At 36.7% G+C, this 22,500-nt stretch overlaps 1 protein-coding gene across 50 annotated transcripts in view; it reads right to left on the bottom strand.

Annotated features, from left to right (window-relative positions):
- Positions 1-22,500, bottom strand: part of LOC135216414 (muscle calcium channel subunit alpha-1-like) — an 821,008-nt gene that overhangs the window by 196,434 nt on the left and 602,074 nt on the right. For 46 of the 50 annotated variants that reach the window (XR_010314879.1, XR_010314880.1, XR_010314881.1 and 43 more), the window contains 2 exons: positions 19,101-19,249; positions 12,558-12,685 (listed from right to left, as the gene is read on the bottom strand). Coding sequence is in view for 47 of the 50 variants with exons in the window: in XM_064251728.1 (XP_064107798.1) it covers positions 12,558-12,685; positions 19,101-19,249 (277 nt within the window). In the remaining 3 variants the exon portion in view is untranslated. The remainder of the gene's footprint in view (positions 1-12,557; positions 12,686-19,100; positions 19,250-22,500) is intronic. The other 4 variants (XM_064251747.1, XM_064251748.1, XM_064251719.1 and 1 more) reach the window with 1 other exon arrangement.

The following is a 22,500-nucleotide window of genomic DNA, read 5'->3' as shown; positions in this document are numbered from 1 at the left end:
AAATCCGAGCCAAAAAAAAAAAAAAAAAAAAAAAAAAAAAAAAAAAAAAAAAAAAAAACGTCCGTCCTTGGGTGGGAAGGACGTATAGGTTGTTTTCTTGATTTCTCCAGGGGATAGCTAATGCTCCATTTCAGGGATTCCGGGGTGATTCCTGCCACGAGAGGAATGATCCCTACTTTTTTTTTTTTGCGATTTAAATTGCACGCTCTGAAAACCGGTTTGACCGATGGTGACTTTTTAGCTGTACACGGCAGAGCTTGGGGAAACTGTAGCATTTGGGAAAATTGTAGAACTGTAGAACTTGGGAATATCTGTGAACTGTTTACGGGACAAAACTTGGGAAAACTGTACAGACTTAGGAAAAACTGTAGAATTTGGGCAAATTTGTAGAACTGTAGAAACTTTGGGAAACTGTAAGAACTTGGGGAAACTGTAGCATTTGGGAAAATTGTAGAACTGTAGAACTTGGGAAACTGTAAGACTTGGGAAAACTGTAAAACTGTAGAATTTGGGAAATTTGTAGAACTGTAGAACCTGAGGGAACTAAATACTAAAATACCAAAAGGTTTGGAATAACTACCAACGTGGTTACTTGCTCTCTGGACGAATTATTTTCTCTAATTATTATTGACGTTTTATTCACCTTTATTCCACTATTTCACAGTTCAGTACTTAACGAATTTCTGAAACAAAAACAAGGTGTTATCCGACCTCCAGCTTATACCGGGCGCGGGTTAAAATCTACAGCCAAATAGAGCGTAGTTTCACCAACGAAAATTAAAAAAAATACGCTGTATTTTATTAGAAATAATAATTGTTCTGTATTGTTTAACGTGCACATTATTCATTTTTTACATTTTCATTCCAATAAATAAATCATAAACATCTTATTCTAAAATTTCTGTATCATTAACTCATCGCGAAATGCCATTTCAGACGTTTTCAGGCTTATCCGCAGGCCTTTCCTAAACGCATCAACAAGAACAATAGCAACAAATAACAACAAAAACAAAGTAGTTTGAGGCTTACTCCTCGATTAAGCGAAACATACACTGTCGAAGCCGATTGTACAGAAACATACACGTTCTGCTTGTAATGCTGAATCCCACTTATCAACTGTTAGCTTTCTTCTTCAATCAGATTTCTCCTACGACAGCGCTCTCATAATGCTGTCACTTTACTCTAAATGTTCCTCTCGTGAACCTAAGACCACCATTCTCCCCTTCTCGGTTCTCCGAGTATTCTAAAGCCTCTACATGTCCTATGGATGCTGTAGTCATTCAAACGTCCAGGTCAAATACCTCAAAACTCGAGAGAACTTTTCTTTCCATTGGACAGAGCAAATAAGCACCAAAGTGCCATGGAGCGTGCAGGCGTATGCATATACCATACACGCACGCAGGCATGCACGCAAGGGAAAAAGAGAGGGGGAGATAAAGAGAGATAGAGAGGGAGGGAGAAAGAGAGAGACTGAGACAGTGAGAGAGTAATAATTTATACATGTCCTAATTTTCAAACATAAAGACCTTCTACCGAGAACATCACTGCCTTACCTTAAACTGGGAAAGAGAGAGAGAGAGAGAGAGAGAGAGAGAGAGAGAGAGGAGTGTGTGGGGGGTGGGGGCCAGGGGGTTGGCCCACAGTAAAAGGGTTTTGAGAGCGGCATATACGCTTTAACGTCTACCGTTATTGTACACCGGATGGAGAATGGGGTAAGGGAGGGATGGACGGAGGAGGAGGAGGAGGGGAAAAAAAAAAAGAGAGAAAGGAACATTTTCTAAAGAGGAGAAAGAGTAGAAGTAAGCACCCAGCGTAAGGGACAACTTTCGGAGAGGAGAAAACGTAATATGTTCCGTAGGAAACAAGTCGTCCAGTGAATGTAGCAACGACCAGAAGTGTAGGCGTATTATGGTCCGCGCGTGCGCTCGTGCGCGCTACATACGCAGATGCATGAGTCTCTCTCTCTCTCTCTCTCTCATAACAAGCAAATATGCACACACACAGACGTGCATGGACACAAGTACAGAAACACACCCTCATGTCCTCACTAACATTTATACAATATATATATATATATATATATTATATATATATATATATACTATATATATATATATATATATATATATATATATATAACACCCCAATTAACTGAAAATTTTCCTTTTTCTGCATTCAGTCTCATCATCATTTTTGGTTTGATCCAAAACGTTCCACCAGGAGCTCTCGGTACTGTCAGCTGTCTAGGATGGAAGTCAAGATGTTTGTTATTTTCAGTAAACAGCAGATTCAAAATTGCTCCGTGGAAAGACCCTAGAAAAAAGTCATTCTTTTTTCCTACTTTTAAGAATCATATAAAAATCCGTCATCTGCAACGTAACCAAGGGCCAATTTGATGCATCATAATTGCTTTGTAGTACACCAGGCCCAATTTAGGGTGTGGGCAAGGAATCCCATTAGCAGGAACAGGAGAAATCTTACCCATTTGTAGATATTAAGGACGGTGGGAATCTAAACCAGATTTACATATTAGGAACCGAAATTTATACCCAGTTTTAGGAATTAAGAACCGGAATCCAAACCACTTTTAAGAATTAGGAATAACCGAAATCTATACCAGTTTTAGGAATTAAGAACCGAAATCTAAACTAGTTTTAGGAATCAAGAACCGGAATCTAAACCAGTTTTAGGAATCAAGAACCAAAATCTAAACCAGTTTTAGGGATTAAGACCCGGAATCTACAAGTTTTCGGAATCAAGAACCGGAACTTAAACCAGTTTTAGGAATTAAGAACTGAAATCTAAACCAGATTTAGGAATTAAGAACCGGAATCTAAACCTAGTTTTAGGAATTTAGAACCGGAATCTAAACCAGTTTTAGGAATCAAGAACCAGAATCTAAACCAGTTTTAGGAATTAAGAACCGGAATCTAAACCATTTTAGGAATCAAGACCCAGAATCTAAACCAGTTTTAGGAATTAAGAACCGGAATCCAAACCACTTTTAAGAATTAGGAACAACCGAAATCTATACCAGTTTTAGGAATTAAGAACCGAAATCTAAACTAGTTTTAGGAATCAAGAACCGGAATCTAAACCAGTTTTAGGAATTAAGAACCGAAATCTAAAACAGATTTAGGAATTAAGAACCAGAATCTAAATCAATTTTAGGAATTAAGAACCGGAATCTAATCCAGTTTTAGGAATTAAGAACGGGAATCTAAATCAGTTTTAGGAATCAAGAACTAGAATCTAAACCAGTTTTAGGAATTAAAAACCGGAATCTAAACAGTTTTAGGAATCAAGAACTGGAATCTAAACCAGTTTTAGGAATCAAGAACCGGAATCTAAACCAATTTTAGGAATTAGGAGCCGAAATTTAAACCAGTTTTGGGAATTGAAAACCAAAATGTAAACAAGATTTAAAGTCAAGATATACTATGTCAGAGGACTACTTTGTAAACCTTATGAAAAAACTGAATAATCTTACATCTGTAGGTGAAACAACAATATACTCTCTCTCTCTCTCTCTCTCTCTCTCTCCCCATGACAACCTAGACAGATTAATGTCAGTTATGCGGAGTCCCAACGAGACCACACACCCCTCCCCCCGTTCCCTCTCTTACGATCACAGGACTGCCAAAACAAATAGCCCCATAAAATTAACCCATCTAATAAAGTATGACCTGCAACTTGATCGTTCTTACAAGCAGCATATCAACGTCATTTTCTTATTACCTGATATTCATTGAAAAACCAGGCCTGGCTCTCTCTCTCTCTCTCTCTCTCTCTCTCTCAAGAGAACTGTCGAAGCACAACGGGTGCGACCTATGACGGAAGGAGGAATTTAATCCGTCCCTCTGACCCCCCAAAAATTGACGTAAGCAAATGAAGTTGTCCTACCCCTGCAAAAGTATCATTCGTTTTGTGTGGTGGTATTTGGCTGCCGAGACTTGTGATTCAATCTTTCCTGACCTGATTTCATGCATGACGGCGCAAGATAATAGTCTTTGGTTAACGGTCATTCCTCGGAGAGAGAGGAGAGAGAGAGAGAGAGAGAGAGAGAGAGAGAGAGAATATCCCGTAATCAGTCTACCGTTACCCCCAACAGTAATTACAGACTTACAGATCCTATCCCTTTGCGTCACACAGATCATGCAACATAACATCCAAGACGGCCGAGGTTGACCCTTTTAACCGAATCTACTACTTCAATGAAATAAGGTGGATTCATTGTTTCAACCAATAACATCATCAAGGCAATTCTTCCACTAACTTTAATAACGTTAAAAGTTGCCTATGCTTTGTAAAGTCTTGATTTTTAGAGTCAAAGGATTATTGTCCCAGTACAACAAAGGGAATCACCCTAGATACATCCTAAGACAACGACGCAATCACCCGAGGTACCTCACAGGACAACGGTGCAATCACCCGAGGTACCTCCTAGGGCAATGGCACAATCACCCAAGGTACCTCCTAGGACAACGAGCAATCACTAAGACAACGACGCAATCACCCGAGATACCACCCAATACAGCGATGCTATCACCCGAGATACCTCCCATAACAATAGTGCAATCACCCGAGATACCTCCCAGGACAACGGCGCAATCACCCGAGATACCTCCAAGGACAACAACGCAATCACCCTAGATACCTCCCAGAACAATAGTGCAATCACCTGAGATACCTCCCAGGACAATGGCGCAATAACCCGAGATACCTCTCAGGACAGCGACGCAATCACCCAAGATACTTCTCAGGACAACGAAGCAATCACTCGAGATACCTCCCAGGACAGCGACGCAATCACCCGAGATACCTCCCAGAATAATTGTGCAATCACCCGAGATACCTCCAAGGACAATGGAGCAATCACCCGAGATACCTCCTAGGACAACGAGGCAATCACCCGTAATACCTCCCAAGAGAGCGACGCAATCACCCAAGATACCTCCCACGACAACCAAGCAACGACACAATCACCAGAGGTACCTCACAAGACAACGACGCAATAACCCGAGATACCTTCCAGGACAGCGACGCAATCACTGAAATACCTCCCAGGACAATAGCGCAATCACCCGATTCATTTTATTTAGGGTTAAAGCTAGACAGTTATCATGCATCTGGCAACGCTTTACGGAGACATGGGACGCACCCTCACTCTACTGCATCTGGCGAGCAACTGAAACGCAAACGGTCGTAGCTGGTGGTTTTAATAGCAAAATAGATTGCAGAGGCAGAGGTGTCGGAAATGTTAAACAAAGGTGCTGTGACACTTAAACGCAAAATGTCAAGCCTGATTCGCAGGCGCAAGATGGTGGCGGCTCAGCCAACCTCGCTCACCATCCTTCTACGAGCAATTGCAGCAGAATGTTGCCCCCGGAGTTGGGGAGATTAGCCCCCCGGGTCCGAAATTAATCCCGAAGCTATAATTCGCTCTGTACTACATCAAGCGATGCGTATATGTTTCTTTTATCTTTTTTTTTTTTTTTTTTTGGTAAATCTCCAGTTTCGACGCGTTCTGTCAGCTGTTATGAATTTATCCTTGTCATTTATAAATATAATAAAATCTCATTGTTCAACACGGTAACAATTTTCATGGCAACAATGTGTATTAGAAAGTCGAGAAAGGGAGTATAATATTATTCCATACTAAGGGCACAGTCTATAGTAGCTAAGAATCAAGATTATATATATATATATATATATATATATATATATATATATAATATATATATATCTCAATGGCCTGGAAATAAAGTAAAACCGGTCAGGACCTACGCCCCGTCTCTTATTTTTCACCTGTGATATGTGTGGCAAATGAATCACGTGCTAGTGATATAAATTATATATATATATATATATATATATATATATATATATATATATATATATATATATATATAATTCAGAAGAGAGAGAGAGAGAGAGAGAGAGAAATCTATCAATACTGGCCACATCAAACACCTGCGTTTCAAGGTTATGTACGAATAAGAATGTGACCAAAAGGAACATAACTTTAACACTGTATACCACTATTTCACAAGTTGGTCTAATTGTCCAAAACATACTAATGCCAATTACCAAAAAAATAGGGATTCTTTTTTTTGGACCATGAAGCCAAAACACAAAATATTATTTTTTTCGTACATATTGTATTATGAATCATCCGTCAACATCAAGCTTTGTTCCACAAGTTTGCCAAAGCACAAGTTCAAGAACCAGAATTGCTTTCACGACACTTTTGTTTTAGAAAATTGTAATAAAAATAACTATAAAGGTAAGAAACCTAAGAGCTCTGAGTTAGGTTTACGTCGAGAAATTCAACAAAATGGTGCCATTTTTTTTCAGTTAATAGGTGATAACAATTACTTTCTTCTATATATTAGTAAGTGCAATTCGCGAAACTTCTTTTGTTTTGAAGAAAGAAATTGCTGCTCTTTTTATAAATAAATATATGATGATATATATGAATGTATGTATGTGTGTATGTATGTATGTATGTTATATATATATAGATATATATATATATATATATTATATATATATATATAATATATTAATATATTATATATATTAATAGGTAATAACAATTACTTTCTTCTATATATTAGTAAGTGCAATTCGCGAACTTCTTTTGAGAAGAATTGCTGCTCTATATATAATATATGAATGTATGTATGTGTGTATGTATGTATGTATATATGTATATTTATATATATATATATATATATATATATATATATATATATATATATACGTATATATAATATATATACGTATATATAATATATAATAATATATATATATATATATATATATATATAATATATATATATATATATATATTATATATATATATATATATATATAATATATATATATATTTGTCTCTAAATGAACATATAACATTTATTTCTATTTAGGTAAATTGTAATAATATCAACATTCAAAAGATGGAATCGACCTATGCATCTGCCGAGGTAGTTTGGAAGATCCCAGCCTGATGACTCTGAGAGCTCATCCACCTGCCCGTCAAACAGCCGTTGACTTTCTCGGGAAAGTTCATCTGCCTGCCGAGATGGGGGGATCTCGCCAGCCATTGACTTTTCACCAGGAGAGTTCGTCTGTCTACCGAATAGGTGGTGGCTCTAGCTAGGTTTGAAGTAGTTTTCCCCTGGCCTGTCGAGTTGGGGGAGACTCGACAGTCATTGACTCTAGCCGGGAAAGTTCTTCCGCAAGATCACTGCATCCTACCACCAGAAGCAGACAAGATCGTCTAGATTATTCCAGTAGAATTAACAGAGAGAAGACATCTATAAGAATAGATCTAGATACCCGACTATTTGCCCGCTTTGACAAAGATCTTCCATTAGACTAATAGAAGTCTTCATCAAGGGACAGAGCATACTTGAAGAAACAGAGTTCCCTCTTTCTGCACAGCCAGTCTTCTAGATTATTCCAACAGAATGACCAGAAGGAAGATATCTGCAAGAATATAGCTATAGATATCCGACTATTTGCCCGCTTTGACAAAGATCTTCCATTAGACTAATAGAAGTCTTCATCAACGGACAGAGCATACTTGAAGAAACAGACTTCCCTCTTTCTGCACAGCCAGTCTTCTAGATTATTCCAACAGAATGACCAGAAGGAAGATATCTGCAAGAATATAGCTCTGGATATCTGACTATTTGACCGCTTTGACAGAGATCTTCTATTTAACTAATAGAAGTCTTCATCAAGGGACAGAGCATACTTGAAGAGACAGAGTTCCCTCTTTGTGCACAGCCGGTCTTCTAGATTATTCCTACTGCATATCCTCTGGTAGCCCTCTGATCGCCTTCTGGTGGCCTTCTGTCTCTCTGAATAGCTGTTGGCTCTCAAACTGAGAGTTTCATCCTCCAGCCACCAAACAGCTGTTGGCTCTCAAGGTGAGAGCTCGTCCTCCAGCCTCCAAACTGCTGTTGGCTCTCAAACTGAGAGCTTGTTCCCCTACCTCCGGGAAGTTTCTCTTTTCACTCTCACCAGGAGAATTTGTCCGTTCCTTGAACTGGTCCTGGCTGTAGCCAGTGACAGTTCTTTGGCGGACGAGTTGGGGGAACTCGGCAGCCTTTGACTTCCTCCTCAGTGAACGATGAATGTCCTCCTTAAGTTCAATATTCATCTCCGTGAAGAACATCTTCCACAATGTGCTTGAGGCCCTCTCATTGCTTCTCGTATTCATATTCAGTAACAGAAAGTAATACGAAATACAGAAAAGAAATTAGTTATCAGAAAAAACATTTAAAAAATCAATAAATAACAGTTAAAATGTAAATAAAATACAAGGGAAAATGTTTTGGGGCAGTAATAAATTTCTTGTATTTCCAATTACATATTTCACTTTGAAGAAGAAACGTCTTTTAGATAGAGAGAGAGAGAGCACAAAAATTATTCAGCCATATTTTATCATCAATACCATGACTGCTCTATGATATGACATATTATATGATATGAGAGAGAGAGAGGGAGAGATAGAGAGTGTTCATTCAATAATATTCTACATCATCGATACTATGACTGCTCTATGATATGTGAGAGAGAGAGAGAGAGAGAGAGAGAGAGAGAGTAAAAAGTATTCATCATCCAATATTGTTCTACAACTATCGATATGGCTTCTCTATGATATGATATATAATATGATGATGATGAGATGAAGAGAGAGAGAGAGAGAGAGCCCATCAAAGTCCGGTAAGTTTCTGTTATGTATTCCCTTCTTAGAGACCTTCAGCTTTATATGCTAGCCCGGCTCCAAGCAGTCATCACTCCCTCTTCAGCTATGGACATACGAGCCCACATTTACCAATTAAACTTTTTTTTTATTAATTCTCACGTAATCGTATGAAGAAGGGGAGCCTGTGGTATTTGCTTTATCTTCATCTAGTATTTATAATTTTAATTTTTTCTGGTCTTTATGATTTTTTTTTTTTTGGCGCAGATCTGACAGATGTGACTAGACTTTTCATCGTGAAATCGAAATCTTAAATCTCTCTCTCTCTCTCTCTCTCTCTCTCTCTCATAGAGCACTCATAGTATCGGTGGTGTAGAACATTATTGGATGAATACACACTCTTTCTCTCTCTCTCTCTCTCTCTCTCTCTCTCTCTCTCTCTCTCTCTCTCTCTATCATACCATATATATATATATCATATCATACAGCAGTCATGGTATCGATGACAAAATATTATTGGATGAACATAATTTTTTGTTCTCTCTCTCTCTCTCTCTCTCTCTCTCTCTCTCTCTCTCTCTCTCTCTCTCTCTCTCTCTCTCTCTCTCTCTCTCTCTCTCACCATTTGGTATTCGAACCCACGAGAATGATGCAGAACAGACAGACGAACCTACTTTATACATCCGTTCCTACGATAAAATATAGCGGCTCATCTTTCGCCGAATTCTCCAATATTTCCATAGAACAAGAAATCAAGCTTTGGTTTGACCTAAGAGGATTATTTTTTTAGGAGGTAAATTCACGTAAATTACCACCTTTGCAACCACCGACGTTATCAAAGAAGCATTTCTTCTACTAAATGTTTCAATAGCCTGCCAAGGCCTGGTTTGTGTCAACATTGTCGAAAACGTACGTATATGTGTTTGAGAAGATATTCCGAAAAAGACTAAACTTTTAAGGTTATCATCGTAAACCTTATCGATATCTTCCTACAAGTACGACCCTTACAGAGAGAGAGAGAGAGAGAGAGAGAGAGAGAGTGGGGCTCCTCCCACTATCCAGTCACTCGCGAGAGAGTTTGCATCACGCACGCACACTCTCCGTTACTATGGTAACCATCAGCTGGTTAGGGTAGAAACGAGAGTAGTGAAGACGGGGAGACTAGTAAAGAGAGAGAGAGAGAGAGAGAGAGAGAGAGAGAGAGAGAGAGAGAGAGAGTCGACAAGGTGACATGAGAACTAGATGCAGTCTGCAACATGATAGCAAACCAAAAACGGTTGACACGGAGATACGCAATGTTGCTGATGCACAGTAAATTAAATAAATATATCAATAAATAAATTAATAAATAAAAAATACATAAAACTAAGCAAGAATGGACAGTCTTCCTTTCCAAACAACGTAAGCATCGTGAAATCATAGACGCGTCCTCTGTGTGGGACTAATTACCTGGGAGAATAGTATGGAATATGTATAATGCTTTCTCGTAGCAATGTACTCTGGTCATTTAAAGCTACAAAATGGACAGGCAGCCCGTCATTATTAATTAATTATACGGCAACAACCATTTCACAGGGTCTCAAAAATCATTTCAAGGCCAACAATATTATTATTGAGCGGTTGGTGGGTCCTTTCTGCGTAAGACAAGCTAAAAGAGTTTTGGGAGTACTGCAGAACTATGTCCATTTTTTATTTTTACAACTAATAATTGAGCCGTGGGCCCTTGGAACTTTAAAAGCACAGAACTACATTAATTTATCATTGTTCCTGGTAGCAATGAAGGTATAGTTCTAGGAGACGAAATCTGGCTTGAATGATTCAATTATCATTATTCATATTTATTTATTTATATGTATTTATTTATTCAATAATTGAATTTCAAGTCAATGGCCCCTTCGGTGGGCGTGTCCCATATGAATAGGGTTCATCATCTGAATATAATAATAATAATAATAATCAATAATAATAATAAAATAATAATAATTAGACACTTCAAACGGCGCGCCACTCACACCCAACCCGAAAAAAAGGAGGGGTGGGGGAGGGGGGGGGGGGGGCGCGGAACACGACGACAACCAACATTCCAACCATCAGGCAGGAATTCGACTCCTCGTATCATTTCAAATTCCTGGTCGAGCAGCGCTTGTTAGCATTCAAAGGCATTTCTTCCCCCGGAGAGAGAAAAAGTTTTGTTTGTCGCCGTCACTTTGGCCACAGATGGTTTGAGGACGATGTTTTTGTTAGGTCCCCAACCAAGGGATTTTTGAACCCCTCCCTCCCCCCCACCCCTCTCGCCCCCCATCCATCTGGCCCCCCCCCCCTTTTTTGAGGAGGAATTTCTCCTCAGGTGAGGATGAGACTTACTTTTTTTTTATTTTTCCTTCGTGGCATATATCTTTATTTATGGATTTATCACGTTCCTAACTTTCGTGATTCAGTTATATATATATATATATATATATATATATATATATATATATATATATATATATATATATATATATATACTATATATATCTATATATATATAGATATATATATATATAAATATTTAATATATATATATATACATATGTATGTGTTTCCAAAGATTTTCGCAATACATTTCTATACTCAAAAACACTGAACCACAAATACCCCTAAAAACATTCATAACTTTACTTTGGAAATGCCTAAAATGACCTTTCTTATAAACCTTCAAGCATGATGATTATGCCCATCATACCCTGGTCATTCATGATGAATGAACTAAATAATGCATAATGAAACAACACCCTAGCAAGGATATTCACACTGGGATTCAATAAATAGATCCAAACATATCTAAATTTGAAAGGCATAAAATAATATGCTCTGTCACAACTTACGTATAATAACGTTGATGATAATAATAAAAAGTAAAATAATAATTTTCACAGATACACTTTATCATAAAATATTAAATAACTTACCTGTAATGACAGCTACCGTACAGACCATACTACACACGAGATGATGATACTAGACTTAAAATGAATCATTGTAATTCATTTAAAATAAATAATTGTAATTCAATTCTATAACATTACGCCTCTTGCTTTGAGTACATTATATTTATACAAAATAATTAACATAATAATATGAAGGGGTTTATGCAAGATTGCAAGGATTGATGGTTAGATACAAGATTGCAAGAAATGAGATTAATGCTACAATATGAGAATTAGTCGATTAGTGCTACAATAGAAGAATTGAGGGATTAACTTACAATACAAGAATTAGACGATTAGTGCTACAATAGAATTACCGAGGGATTTACGCTAAAATACAAGAATGGCTAGAATTGAGTGATTAAGACAATATGACAAGAATGAAGGGATTAACACATGATGACAAAATGGAAGTGAGTAATACAGGGTGACAAGAATCGTGCGATTAACGCTACAAGAAAGAAATGATTAATAAAAATATGGCAAGAATTAAGTGATTAATGTCAGATGATTAAGGCTAGAATACAAGAGTGAAGTGTCCAACACAAGATGACACCAATCGAACGATTAATGCCACAATACAAGATATAGTTATTAATGCTGGAATACAAGATTGCAAGTGATTAATAAAAATATGATTAACGCTCCAATGCAAGAATTAGCCATTAATGCTAGAATACAAGAATGCAAGTGATTCATAGAAGATAGAATACAAGGATACAAGTGATGAATACAAGATAGAATACGCAAGAATGCGAGTGATTCACACACAAAAAATGACCAACGCTACGAGATGAGAATGAGTGAATGAATAATTGAATAGGTCTCCAGGGTCCCGCCCGAAACCAAACCCAAACCAAAAAGGATACTTCCATTCCACGACGTCGATGCAGACTTTCCTGAGAGGATTCTTGAGACCGAGGCAAAAGAGCGCTCTGACGGGTCGGTTTTCTGGGGGCTTGCCAACGGGCCTACGGGGCGGAGGCCTCTTCCGACCCTGCGGCGGTGGTAGTGGTGTAATACGTCCGTCCGTCCGCCCGCGGGAAGAATAAAGGAAGAAGGACGTCGGGGGTGGGGGTAAAGGGTAAAGGGAGGAGGGGAATAATAAGGGTTTGGGAAGGGGGGCGGAATAACAAGGACGTCAGGGCATGTCCGTCCGTCCGTCAGCAGGAGGATCAAAGGAGGAAGGACGTCCGGGGGTGGGGGGTGGGGTTATGGGGGGGTGAGCGGGAGGGGGGGAGGAGGGGGTTAAAGGGAGAGGGTTGAATAATAAGGTTGCGAAGGGCGGAATATAAGGACATGGCATTAAAAAAAAAAATGAAAAAAAAAAAGTAAAAGTGGTAGGACACAGTGGAACAAAGAGTAAAGAAGAGAGAATCATTTGAGGAAAGGATAAATTGTTATGGAAATAAACGACAGACAGAAGAACAGACAGAATAAATGAGGCAAATGGGCATAGGATAAATAACCAAAATACGAAGACAATTTGAAAGGAATCGATTAACGGTGGGAAATTAGACAATGTAAGAGAGATTAAATAGGGCAATGAAAATAGGGCACAGGATTAAATTGGGCAGGTAGGGAGGAATTGGTATCAGTGGGCAGAGGGGTCAATGACCCACAGGTATATGGGGTCAAGGAACGGGATGGAATATCAACAAAATAAGAGAGGAAAAAAAAGGGAAACAGAAAAAACACATTAGTACAAATTCACATCAAATTTGAAAAATTTTGCCTAATTTAAGTGACACCTCTCAATAATAGCCTTGTCAAAAAAAAAAAAATAATCTTCAGAAACCTAATCAGAAGCCCTTTTGAATGAAGCCTTGCATGTGTAAGATAATAATACTAATAGTAATAATGATAATGATAATAATAATAATAATAAAGTCGGGTAGAAGTGTGAAGCTCTCTAACGATCAACAAAGGAAGTGGTGGTGTTAAGAAGAAAGTGGCTGTTTCTTTTTTCCCGTAAAAAGGTTTCGACGTAATTGACTTCGTCTCTAATATTACTCAGCTCTTTCAAAAAAAAAATACTACAAAATCATCTTGTTAGTCAAGAAAATGAATATATCCAAAGCTTTTATATATATATCCTCAGTTAAAAATAAAAAACCAATACTGTTACAAAAAAAATGGCATAGAATGATCTACCGTACAGTGTACCAATACCATTAATAATTGCATATCAACATGGTATGTATATATATGTATATGCATGTACGTATACATATACATACATGTTGCAAAAAATGTGGGCAATTATATTTGTGCAAAAATACAATACAAGGACGAGGCGATTCCACTGTTCTATCTCTACACACAGAGTAGCCAACTACAAGACAAGCTAAGAGCACAAATATGAAAAATAAAAAAAATAAAGTACAAAATGTTCTACTGTATCATACAGAAAATGAACACAGGACCACCTTCTTTTGTGAAGAGTGCAAAATTGGACGAGTAAAAATATACGAAATAAAAATGTGGAGGGGCTGAGTTGCGTATATTGTCTCATTTTGTTGACTTGGGGTGAAATAAATATTAAGGGGCTTGTCCAGATATGAAGACACATTGCTGACACAAGATACAAAAAAGAGAAATGGTGGGTTATTATCATTATATATTTTTCCTCTGACTTGTGTAAAGTTGAGAGTCAATGAAGGTGATGACTGGTAAGATATATCGCATGCTGATAAAAGAGTTAAAAATAAAAATAAAATATCAACTACGAGAGATTTCCTAGAGAGAAAAAAATATATATATCAAAAGTCTCAGACAGCAGACATCTTTCAAATCAAGTGAGGTCTCTACTATGCGAAAAAAATCTGTATAAAATCGTAGACTAAAAAATATGTAATCTGAAGGTATAAAAACCTGACAGTATGTAAAAATGTGACGTTTATAACGATTAAAATCTCGAAAAATGAATTCGTCGACATGAAATGCAAAAATGAATTCCTTTGACTGGGTAGGCACCATTCCGTCCGCTGTTTGAGAACTTAACGTCTGCGATCTACGTATGCGCAAAATTAAAATAATGAAAAAAAGGGGGAGAAAGGAAGAATGCGAAGAGATAGTGCATAAGGAAGATATTTCAGCAAGGCTTTTGACTAAATCATCTAAACACCAATTCAGAAACTGCCATTATGACGTCACAAAGAGCAAGATAATAAAAATGCCTCGAGAATTACCGTCCATCGTGGATACCTCATTTTGAGAAAAAACTCTGGAGTATGTTGTTTTTTTTTTTAAATCATTGGAGGAATCAGGTTATAACCGTTATTATAAATTACGTTTTCATTCACTGTTTCCCAGCGTTTTGAAATGATTTTTGACGGTTGTTGACTACATGAATAATATAGAAAATTAACATCTGTGAGAACCTCGCAAGGTAACCGAATCTGAACGATGTTGAAAAGAAAATTCACACCAGAATTTGAGACGCTAAGTCTTGAATTCTCGACACAAGAAGAAGGAGATGATGAAGAGGATGAGGATGAGGAGGAAGAGGAGGAAGTGTCCATCGAACAGGTAATCCTCGAGGCTCTTAGTAAAATAAATGTCTAAAATAAAGAGAGAAAGGAAAATGCGACAGAGTATATACTGCGTCGTGTCTTACCATAACACCTGACCTCTGCAACATTAACAATACTCCCAGTTGAAGTGCAAACATTACTTTTCAATGCTGTCTTCCTCTCTACCTCTGTGAATCCTCTTTACAAAGACAGACTCAAGGAGAACTAACTTGGTGACCTAGTGGCTATTTTATCCTTGGGCAAAGCTTGGTGATTTCAAGTCTAAGACATGATACTTATTTCTATTCAATATGCTACATTGTTCCGTGTATGTGAATAATGCATTTAGATATGCAAATATTATCATCTACTAGTTGATTCAAAGGGATAAATTGACTCTTTTATAGGTTACCAGCTGGGATATATCTACTATAAGCTGGAACATCTACACCTAATTATATTGGGCACAGTAGATATTTAACCAAACTGGGATTTATCAACTCAAATGTATTCCTTCTGCATATTATGACAAACAAAGTTCTGATTGTTAGTATTACGTTAATGCTTAAGAAATCTTATGGAAGCTATATACATACATACATACACACACACACATATATATGTATATATATATATATATATATATATATATATATATATTATATACACACACACACACACACACACACACACACACACCATATATATATATATATATATATATATATGAATTCTCACTAATCCATGTCTCGTCATGAGGAATATGCTGATCACGAAGACGTCACGACATAGAAACCTTGACCCACATATGTGGCATGTTGTTCCCTACATGGGTTATGAGGGGCTTACTCTATCATTAATTCTAATTCAGGAAGTTTTTTACTATCTAGTTTTATCTTTATTTAATTTTTAAATTTTGATTTTGACTTTGTTTTAACTACGTCCACAGTGCACCGCTTGACGCGCAATGAAGGCACAACCACCCCTACGGTGTTACTGGCAAATCCCAGTTGATCAGCTTACCCAGGTCACACTTCAGAATTCTTGTAAAAATTAAGATACGTATTAAACACGTTCTTGATCCAAGACTGCCCTGTGCTCTAATACTCCCAAAATGGTAGTAAGTAGATAGACAACACTGATATTCTATTAATTTGTGAAGAAACAAGATTAATGGCAAACAAGAATTACATCGATGAATAGCGATGATCTAATACCTATGTAATTCTGGTCATGTAGTATAAGGTGTTTATGTATACCTTCTACATGTATTATATATAACTAATGATGTACATAATCGGCCCAATGACGCTTGTGTGTGCATACTTCTCTACTGATATGTACACCATGAGAGAGAGAGAGATATTCATGCACATGTTCAAGAATTATGCTTAATTACATTAAATTATTTATGAAAAAAATGATAATTTGTTTATATATATATATATATACACATACATACATACTACATACATACATACATACATATATATATATATATATACACATATACATACATACATACATACATACATACATACATACATACATATATATACATATATATAGTATATATATACACATATATATATAATATATATATATATATATATATATATATATATATATATATATATATATATGTATGTATATGCCCATAAGATTTGTTATTTAAAAGCTCATTAATTCAAAGTTTATTTTAAAATGTATGATTATTTTGATCTACATGAAGTAGTATTCGAAATCAACACGTAGACAGTTAGTAAACAAATGAATTAAGATGATAAGTTAAAAATCAGAAGTCTCCAAGGAATAAGTCAATTTTATCTATCCTCTGCCAAGGTCAAATTTAGAAATGGGAAAGAATGTACCAAAACACTTTCACTTTTGACCATGGATAATTGATTCTTCAAAGTTTTAATGAGTATGAGGTTCCTATAAACTCTATTCCACTGATATTCTTCAAGTATGTAGTTCGTTTTTCATAGATCTAAAAAAATTTAATTAATGGCAAGAATTTTTCATTATTTTTAAAATTACGTCTTTACGAAATTCATTACCTTTGATCACAGTAATTTGAGTAGTTTCGTCCTTAAGGTTAATAAATTCCTTTTTTACTGTCTGTCTGTCTGTCTTTTGTAAGTGAATTAACAACTTTCGTAATTTTTAAGAAATGGATGAATATATATAATAAAACAATTTTGTTGCAGAAATTTACTTTAAGATAGTGGGTACTTTTAAATTTCTGGGCTAACCTCATTTACTTTCTTCTACTGCTACTGTCCCTAAATAAATTTCCATTAAATGGAATTCACTTCAGCTGTGCATGACAGGGAATCCACTAATTTTATTATGTGTACATAATCTTCCCTTTAAAAAGCTCCTCCCCTTGTAAACATGACCCCATATCCTGTAAAATAATCTGATTTACAAAAGTGGCCAGTGTAAAATACTGGAGATTTACATACAGTTCCTTGCACCTTCATTTTCTGAATGATGATAATTCCCAATAGTTGTGAGAGTAGTGTCTCTGATATACATAAATATAAACTCGCATAAAAATAGTTGATTTTTAAATATTTCTTGTTATTTTTCTATTAAGTTTACAGACACGCAGAACCTGTTGACTTTCATATGATTTTTGTTAGTTTTTCCAATAATTTATGTCCTTAAAAACAGAAAAAAATACCCCTGATGTTCATTTCATTTGTGATCTCTGAAGTCCTATGGTGTCTATAAACTGCGTCTACGCCCAGCTGGTAACCTTTGTAAAAATTCCCCCCCACCCCCTCCCCATTTCTTTCAGTTCATTCACTAAACCATATCAATACCATGACAATTAAAAAAAACAGTACAATTCCCTAAAATAAACACCCTATCAGTATCAAGATTAAGTATACAGCAACAATGGGCCCTAAGATAAAAACTACTTTACTCTATAATTCTAAAGGGAAGAGGGGGAGAATAAAAAGAATAACAAGAAGTAGGAGAGTTATAAGAAGAACAGAAAGCAGGAGAAGTATTAAGAGAAGAATTTTTAAAAAATTCCCTAAAATCAAGCTAATCAATAAACCTAAAGAAGAAGAAAAAACAAAAGAAGAAGAAGACGAAGAGGAGGAGGAGAAGGAAAAGGCAGAAGAAGAAAAAGAAGAAAGAGAACAAAAAGAGAGAAATAAGAAGAGAGAAAAAGAGAACAACAATTCTCCTAATAAAGATAAAACTACTTTATAAATCTAAAGAGGAAGAGAGGGGAAGACTAAGAGGAATAAGAGGAGTTATAAGAAGAATGAGGGAAGAAAGAACTAGAATTAGAAGAAGTAGAAGAAGATGGTAACCCTTAAATGAACAACCTATCTATACTAAGATTAGGTAAATAACAAAAGCTCCTCTTTTATCAAACGACTACTGTACTCTTTAAATCTAAAGGAAGAAGAAGAAGAAGAAGAATAAAAGAAAGAAGAAGAAAAAGAAAAAGAGGGAGAATAAAGAGGAAACATATAATAATTCCCCTTTCCCCTAAAATCAACCTACTCGGTAAACCTAAAGAGGAGAAGAAGAAGGCGGAGAAAGAGAAAAAGAGGGAGAATGAAGAGGGAAGAAATCAGCCCCTTTTCACCTAAAATCAACCTAATCTGTAAACCTAAAGAGGAGGAGGAGAAGAAGAAGAAGAAAAAGAAGAAGAAGAATAAAAGAAGAAGAAAGAGAAAGAGGGAGAATAAAGAGGAAACGAATAATAATTCCCCAAACAAATAATAATTCCCCTTTCCCCTAAAATCGACCTACTCGGTAAATCTAAAGAGGAAAAGAAGAGAGAGAGAGAGAGAGAGAGAGAGAGAGAGAGAGAGAGAGCCTCTCTCGAAAAAACAACAACAAAAGCGCCAGTGGAATTCTTCCTGCCTCTTGTGTCGTGCCGTCGGTGGGCGCCCCCCCCGTTGGTACCTGGGCCTGCGACATGGAGGTGGCCCCGCTGAGCGCTGCCTGCCACGCTGACGATAAGGGCTTCTCTCCTCCCGAGGCCGAGCCCAACGACGCCCCAACCTCACCACCTGCAGGAGGAAAGAACGAGGACCGGGTTAGATGATAGTTTTTTTTTTTTTTTTTTTTTTTTTTTTTTTTTTTTTTTTTTTTTTGGTGGTGGGTGGGGGGGGGGGTTGGGGGGGAAAGGGTAGGGGGGTGTTGCTTCAATAACAACAACAACAACAACAACAATAATAATAATAATAATAATAATAATAATAATAATAATAATAATAATAATAAAATATAAAAAAATGAATAATAATGATAATAATGATAATAATATAATAACTGGGAGCTGGGTATAGTGAATGTCAATAATAATAATAATAAATAATAATATAATAAAATAATAATAATAATAATAATAAATTACAATCTGGGAGCTGGGTATGGTGAAAATCAACAATAAGAAGAATAATTATTATATTCGTCAAAGACTTTGTTCTTCAACAATACTGATAATAGAAATTCTCAATGAATTTGTTTTTTATAAATAATAATAACAACAACAACATCAATGATAATAATAATAATGGAGAATAATGAGTGTGGTGAAGAATAAAGAAATAATGCGTTTTCAATCAGTCTTAATTTCTATTATTTCATTCCTTCACATCGTGATTTTCATTACAGCCAGACTGGTGAAAATCTACAATAATAATAATAATAATAATAATAATAATAATAATAATAATAATAGTAATAATAATAGAGAATTACATTAAGTGTCACTGAGTATTCATTACAGAGACATAACAGAAAGTAAAGGAAAAATACAGGAAGAAGAGATATCAGTTCTTACAAAAGAAAGACATATCAACAAATCAATACACAGCAAAATAAAAAAAATCCATCTTTTGATGGTCTCGGTATAATGTTGTATGAGCCGCGGTCCATGATACTTTAGCCACGACCCGGTGGTTGCCTGTCTTATAGGGTTGCAAGAAACATGATTATGGCTATATTTAAGCTTGAATAAAATAAGAACTACTGAGGCTAGAGGGTTGCAATTTGGTGTAATTGATGACTGGAGGGTGGATGGTCAACATACCAATTTGCAGCCCTCTAGCCTCGGTAGTTTTTAAGCTCTGTGGACGGACAAGAAAAAGTGCGGAGAGAAAAAGTGCTGACGGACAGACAAAACCGGTACAATAGTCATCTTTTACGGAAAACTTAAAAATATACGACTTATTTGACCAAGTCCTCATCTGAAAAAAGCCATTATAGCCAGGGCCGACCACCGAACTTTTACCATAAAAAAAAAAAAAGAAATGAAAAACAAAGAAATTGTAAATCTAATTTTCATAAATCTCCCAGAGTTATCTACCGAAGAAGGAGCAGAAGTCGAGGAGGGAAATAAATTAAGTAGTAAAAACTAAGCGGAGCCTTGAAATATATATATATATGTAAGACTTTTGGGCACAATCCAAAAATAGGGAGGGCGCGAGGGAAAGGGGGGTGGGGGGGGGAGGGGGGGAGGGGGGCGGTCGCTCGCCAATAACACAGCGCTGATCAACAACTTCTCTGTGAGAGAGACGAAGACATTCAGACGACTCCAATTGTACTATAAAGTTGCTCTCTCTCTGTCTCTCTCTCTCTCTCTCTCTCTCTCTCTCTCTCTCTCTCCTCCTGTAAATTCTTTATATATATACATATAGTATATACATACATATAGTTATATCATTTATTATAAAAAATAATTTATCTATACGCATGCATCGTTAGAAACTTAACGCATCTACAGACTATACTTGTTCCTTTTTGCCGGATATGTATACAATTGTAATAACCACAATATACATATATAACCATACATATACATGCATAAAAATATATAATATATATATATATATTTATTTTATATCGGAAAAGGTCTATTTTATGTAAGTCAAAAGAGAATTCAAAGAGGGAGGGAGAGATTGAGAGACGAGAGAGAGAGAGAGAGAGAGAGAGAGAGATTGAGACGAGAGAGAGAGAGAGGAGAGAGAGAGGGCCAATCACAGATAGATGAAGTGGAAAAAGGTAGCACTGTGAAAAAACAAAAAAACAACAAGAGAAATATGTCCATAGAAAGCAGGGTCTTAAATTGTAAGGGGTGACCCTGCCGACCTCTGCTGACCCAACTCTCCCGAATGGAGGAAAAATGAGATGCTCCACGCTGGTCAAAAGAAAATACCGGAATTATTTTAAACAGTATCGTTTGGGATAGCGTAAGGATGGCTCTGTGTTTTATGATGATGATTTGCTTATGTGAGAAGAATCAGGGATGGTACATTAGTGGAGAGAGAGAGCGAGAGAGAGAGAGAGAGAGAGAGAGAGAGAGAGAGAGAGAGAGTTCCATCCAACTGCAAAATCTTATACATAGCTCTTTGGAGAGAGAGAGAGAGAGAGAGAGAGAGAGAGAGAGAGAGAGAGAGAGAGAGAGAGATTGCCATCAGACTATGCAATCTATAAATAACAACTCTTTAGAGAGAGAGAGAGAGAGAGAGAGAGAGAGAGAGAGAGAGAGAGAGAGAGAGTTAGTTCTATCAAACTATCCAGTTTTATAAGTATCCAATCTCTTAGAGAGAGAGAGAGAGAGAGAGAGAGAGAGAGAGAGAGAGAGAGAGAGAGAGAGAGAGAGAGAGACTCCTATCTAACCGTGCAATTTCTTAGATAACATCTTCGGTTCGAGAGAGAGAGACGAGAGAGAGAGAGAGAGAGAGGAAGAACAGAGAGAGAGAGAGAGAGAGAGAGAGAGTAAGCTTATTGGAGAGTCGGGGCAATATTTGATGTTGGTGTGTGTGTGTGTGTGTGTGTGTGTGTAGTGTGTGTGTGTGTGAGAGGGGAGGGGAGGGGGAAAGGGGTGGGGTGTGTGGTGTAGAACATTAAGGCAGATGGAGTATAGGTGGAGTCAGGTGTATCCCAAGCGAAGTCAGCTTCCAGTCAGGGCAGACTGTGTCAGGTGACTTTGCTCTGCTTGACATTTGATCGCAAGTATTCGAAAACTGACATTGATTGCTTGTATACAAAAGCTGATATTGATTGTAGGTATACGAAAGCTGACACTGATTGCAGGTATACGAACACTAACATTGATTGTGGATTACAAAAAGCGGCATGATTGCAAAGTACGAAAATTGGACATTGCGGTTGTATATACCAAAAACTAACATTGATTGCTTTATAACAAAAGCTGAACTTGATTCTTGTATACAAAAAAGAAAACTGACAATGATTGCCTTGTAAACAAGCTGACATTGATTTGGCGGGTATATTGAAAAAGGTGACATTGATT

The sequence above is a fragment of the Macrobrachium nipponense genome, chromosome 6, assembly GCF_015104395.2.
Source record: "Macrobrachium nipponense isolate FS-2020 chromosome 6, ASM1510439v2, whole genome shotgun sequence".
NCBI lineage: Eukaryota > Metazoa > Arthropoda > Malacostraca > Decapoda > Palaemonidae > Macrobrachium > Macrobrachium nipponense.
The sequence above is the reverse complement of the archived record's forward strand: the minus strand, read 5'-3'. Positions and strand labels throughout refer to the sequence as shown.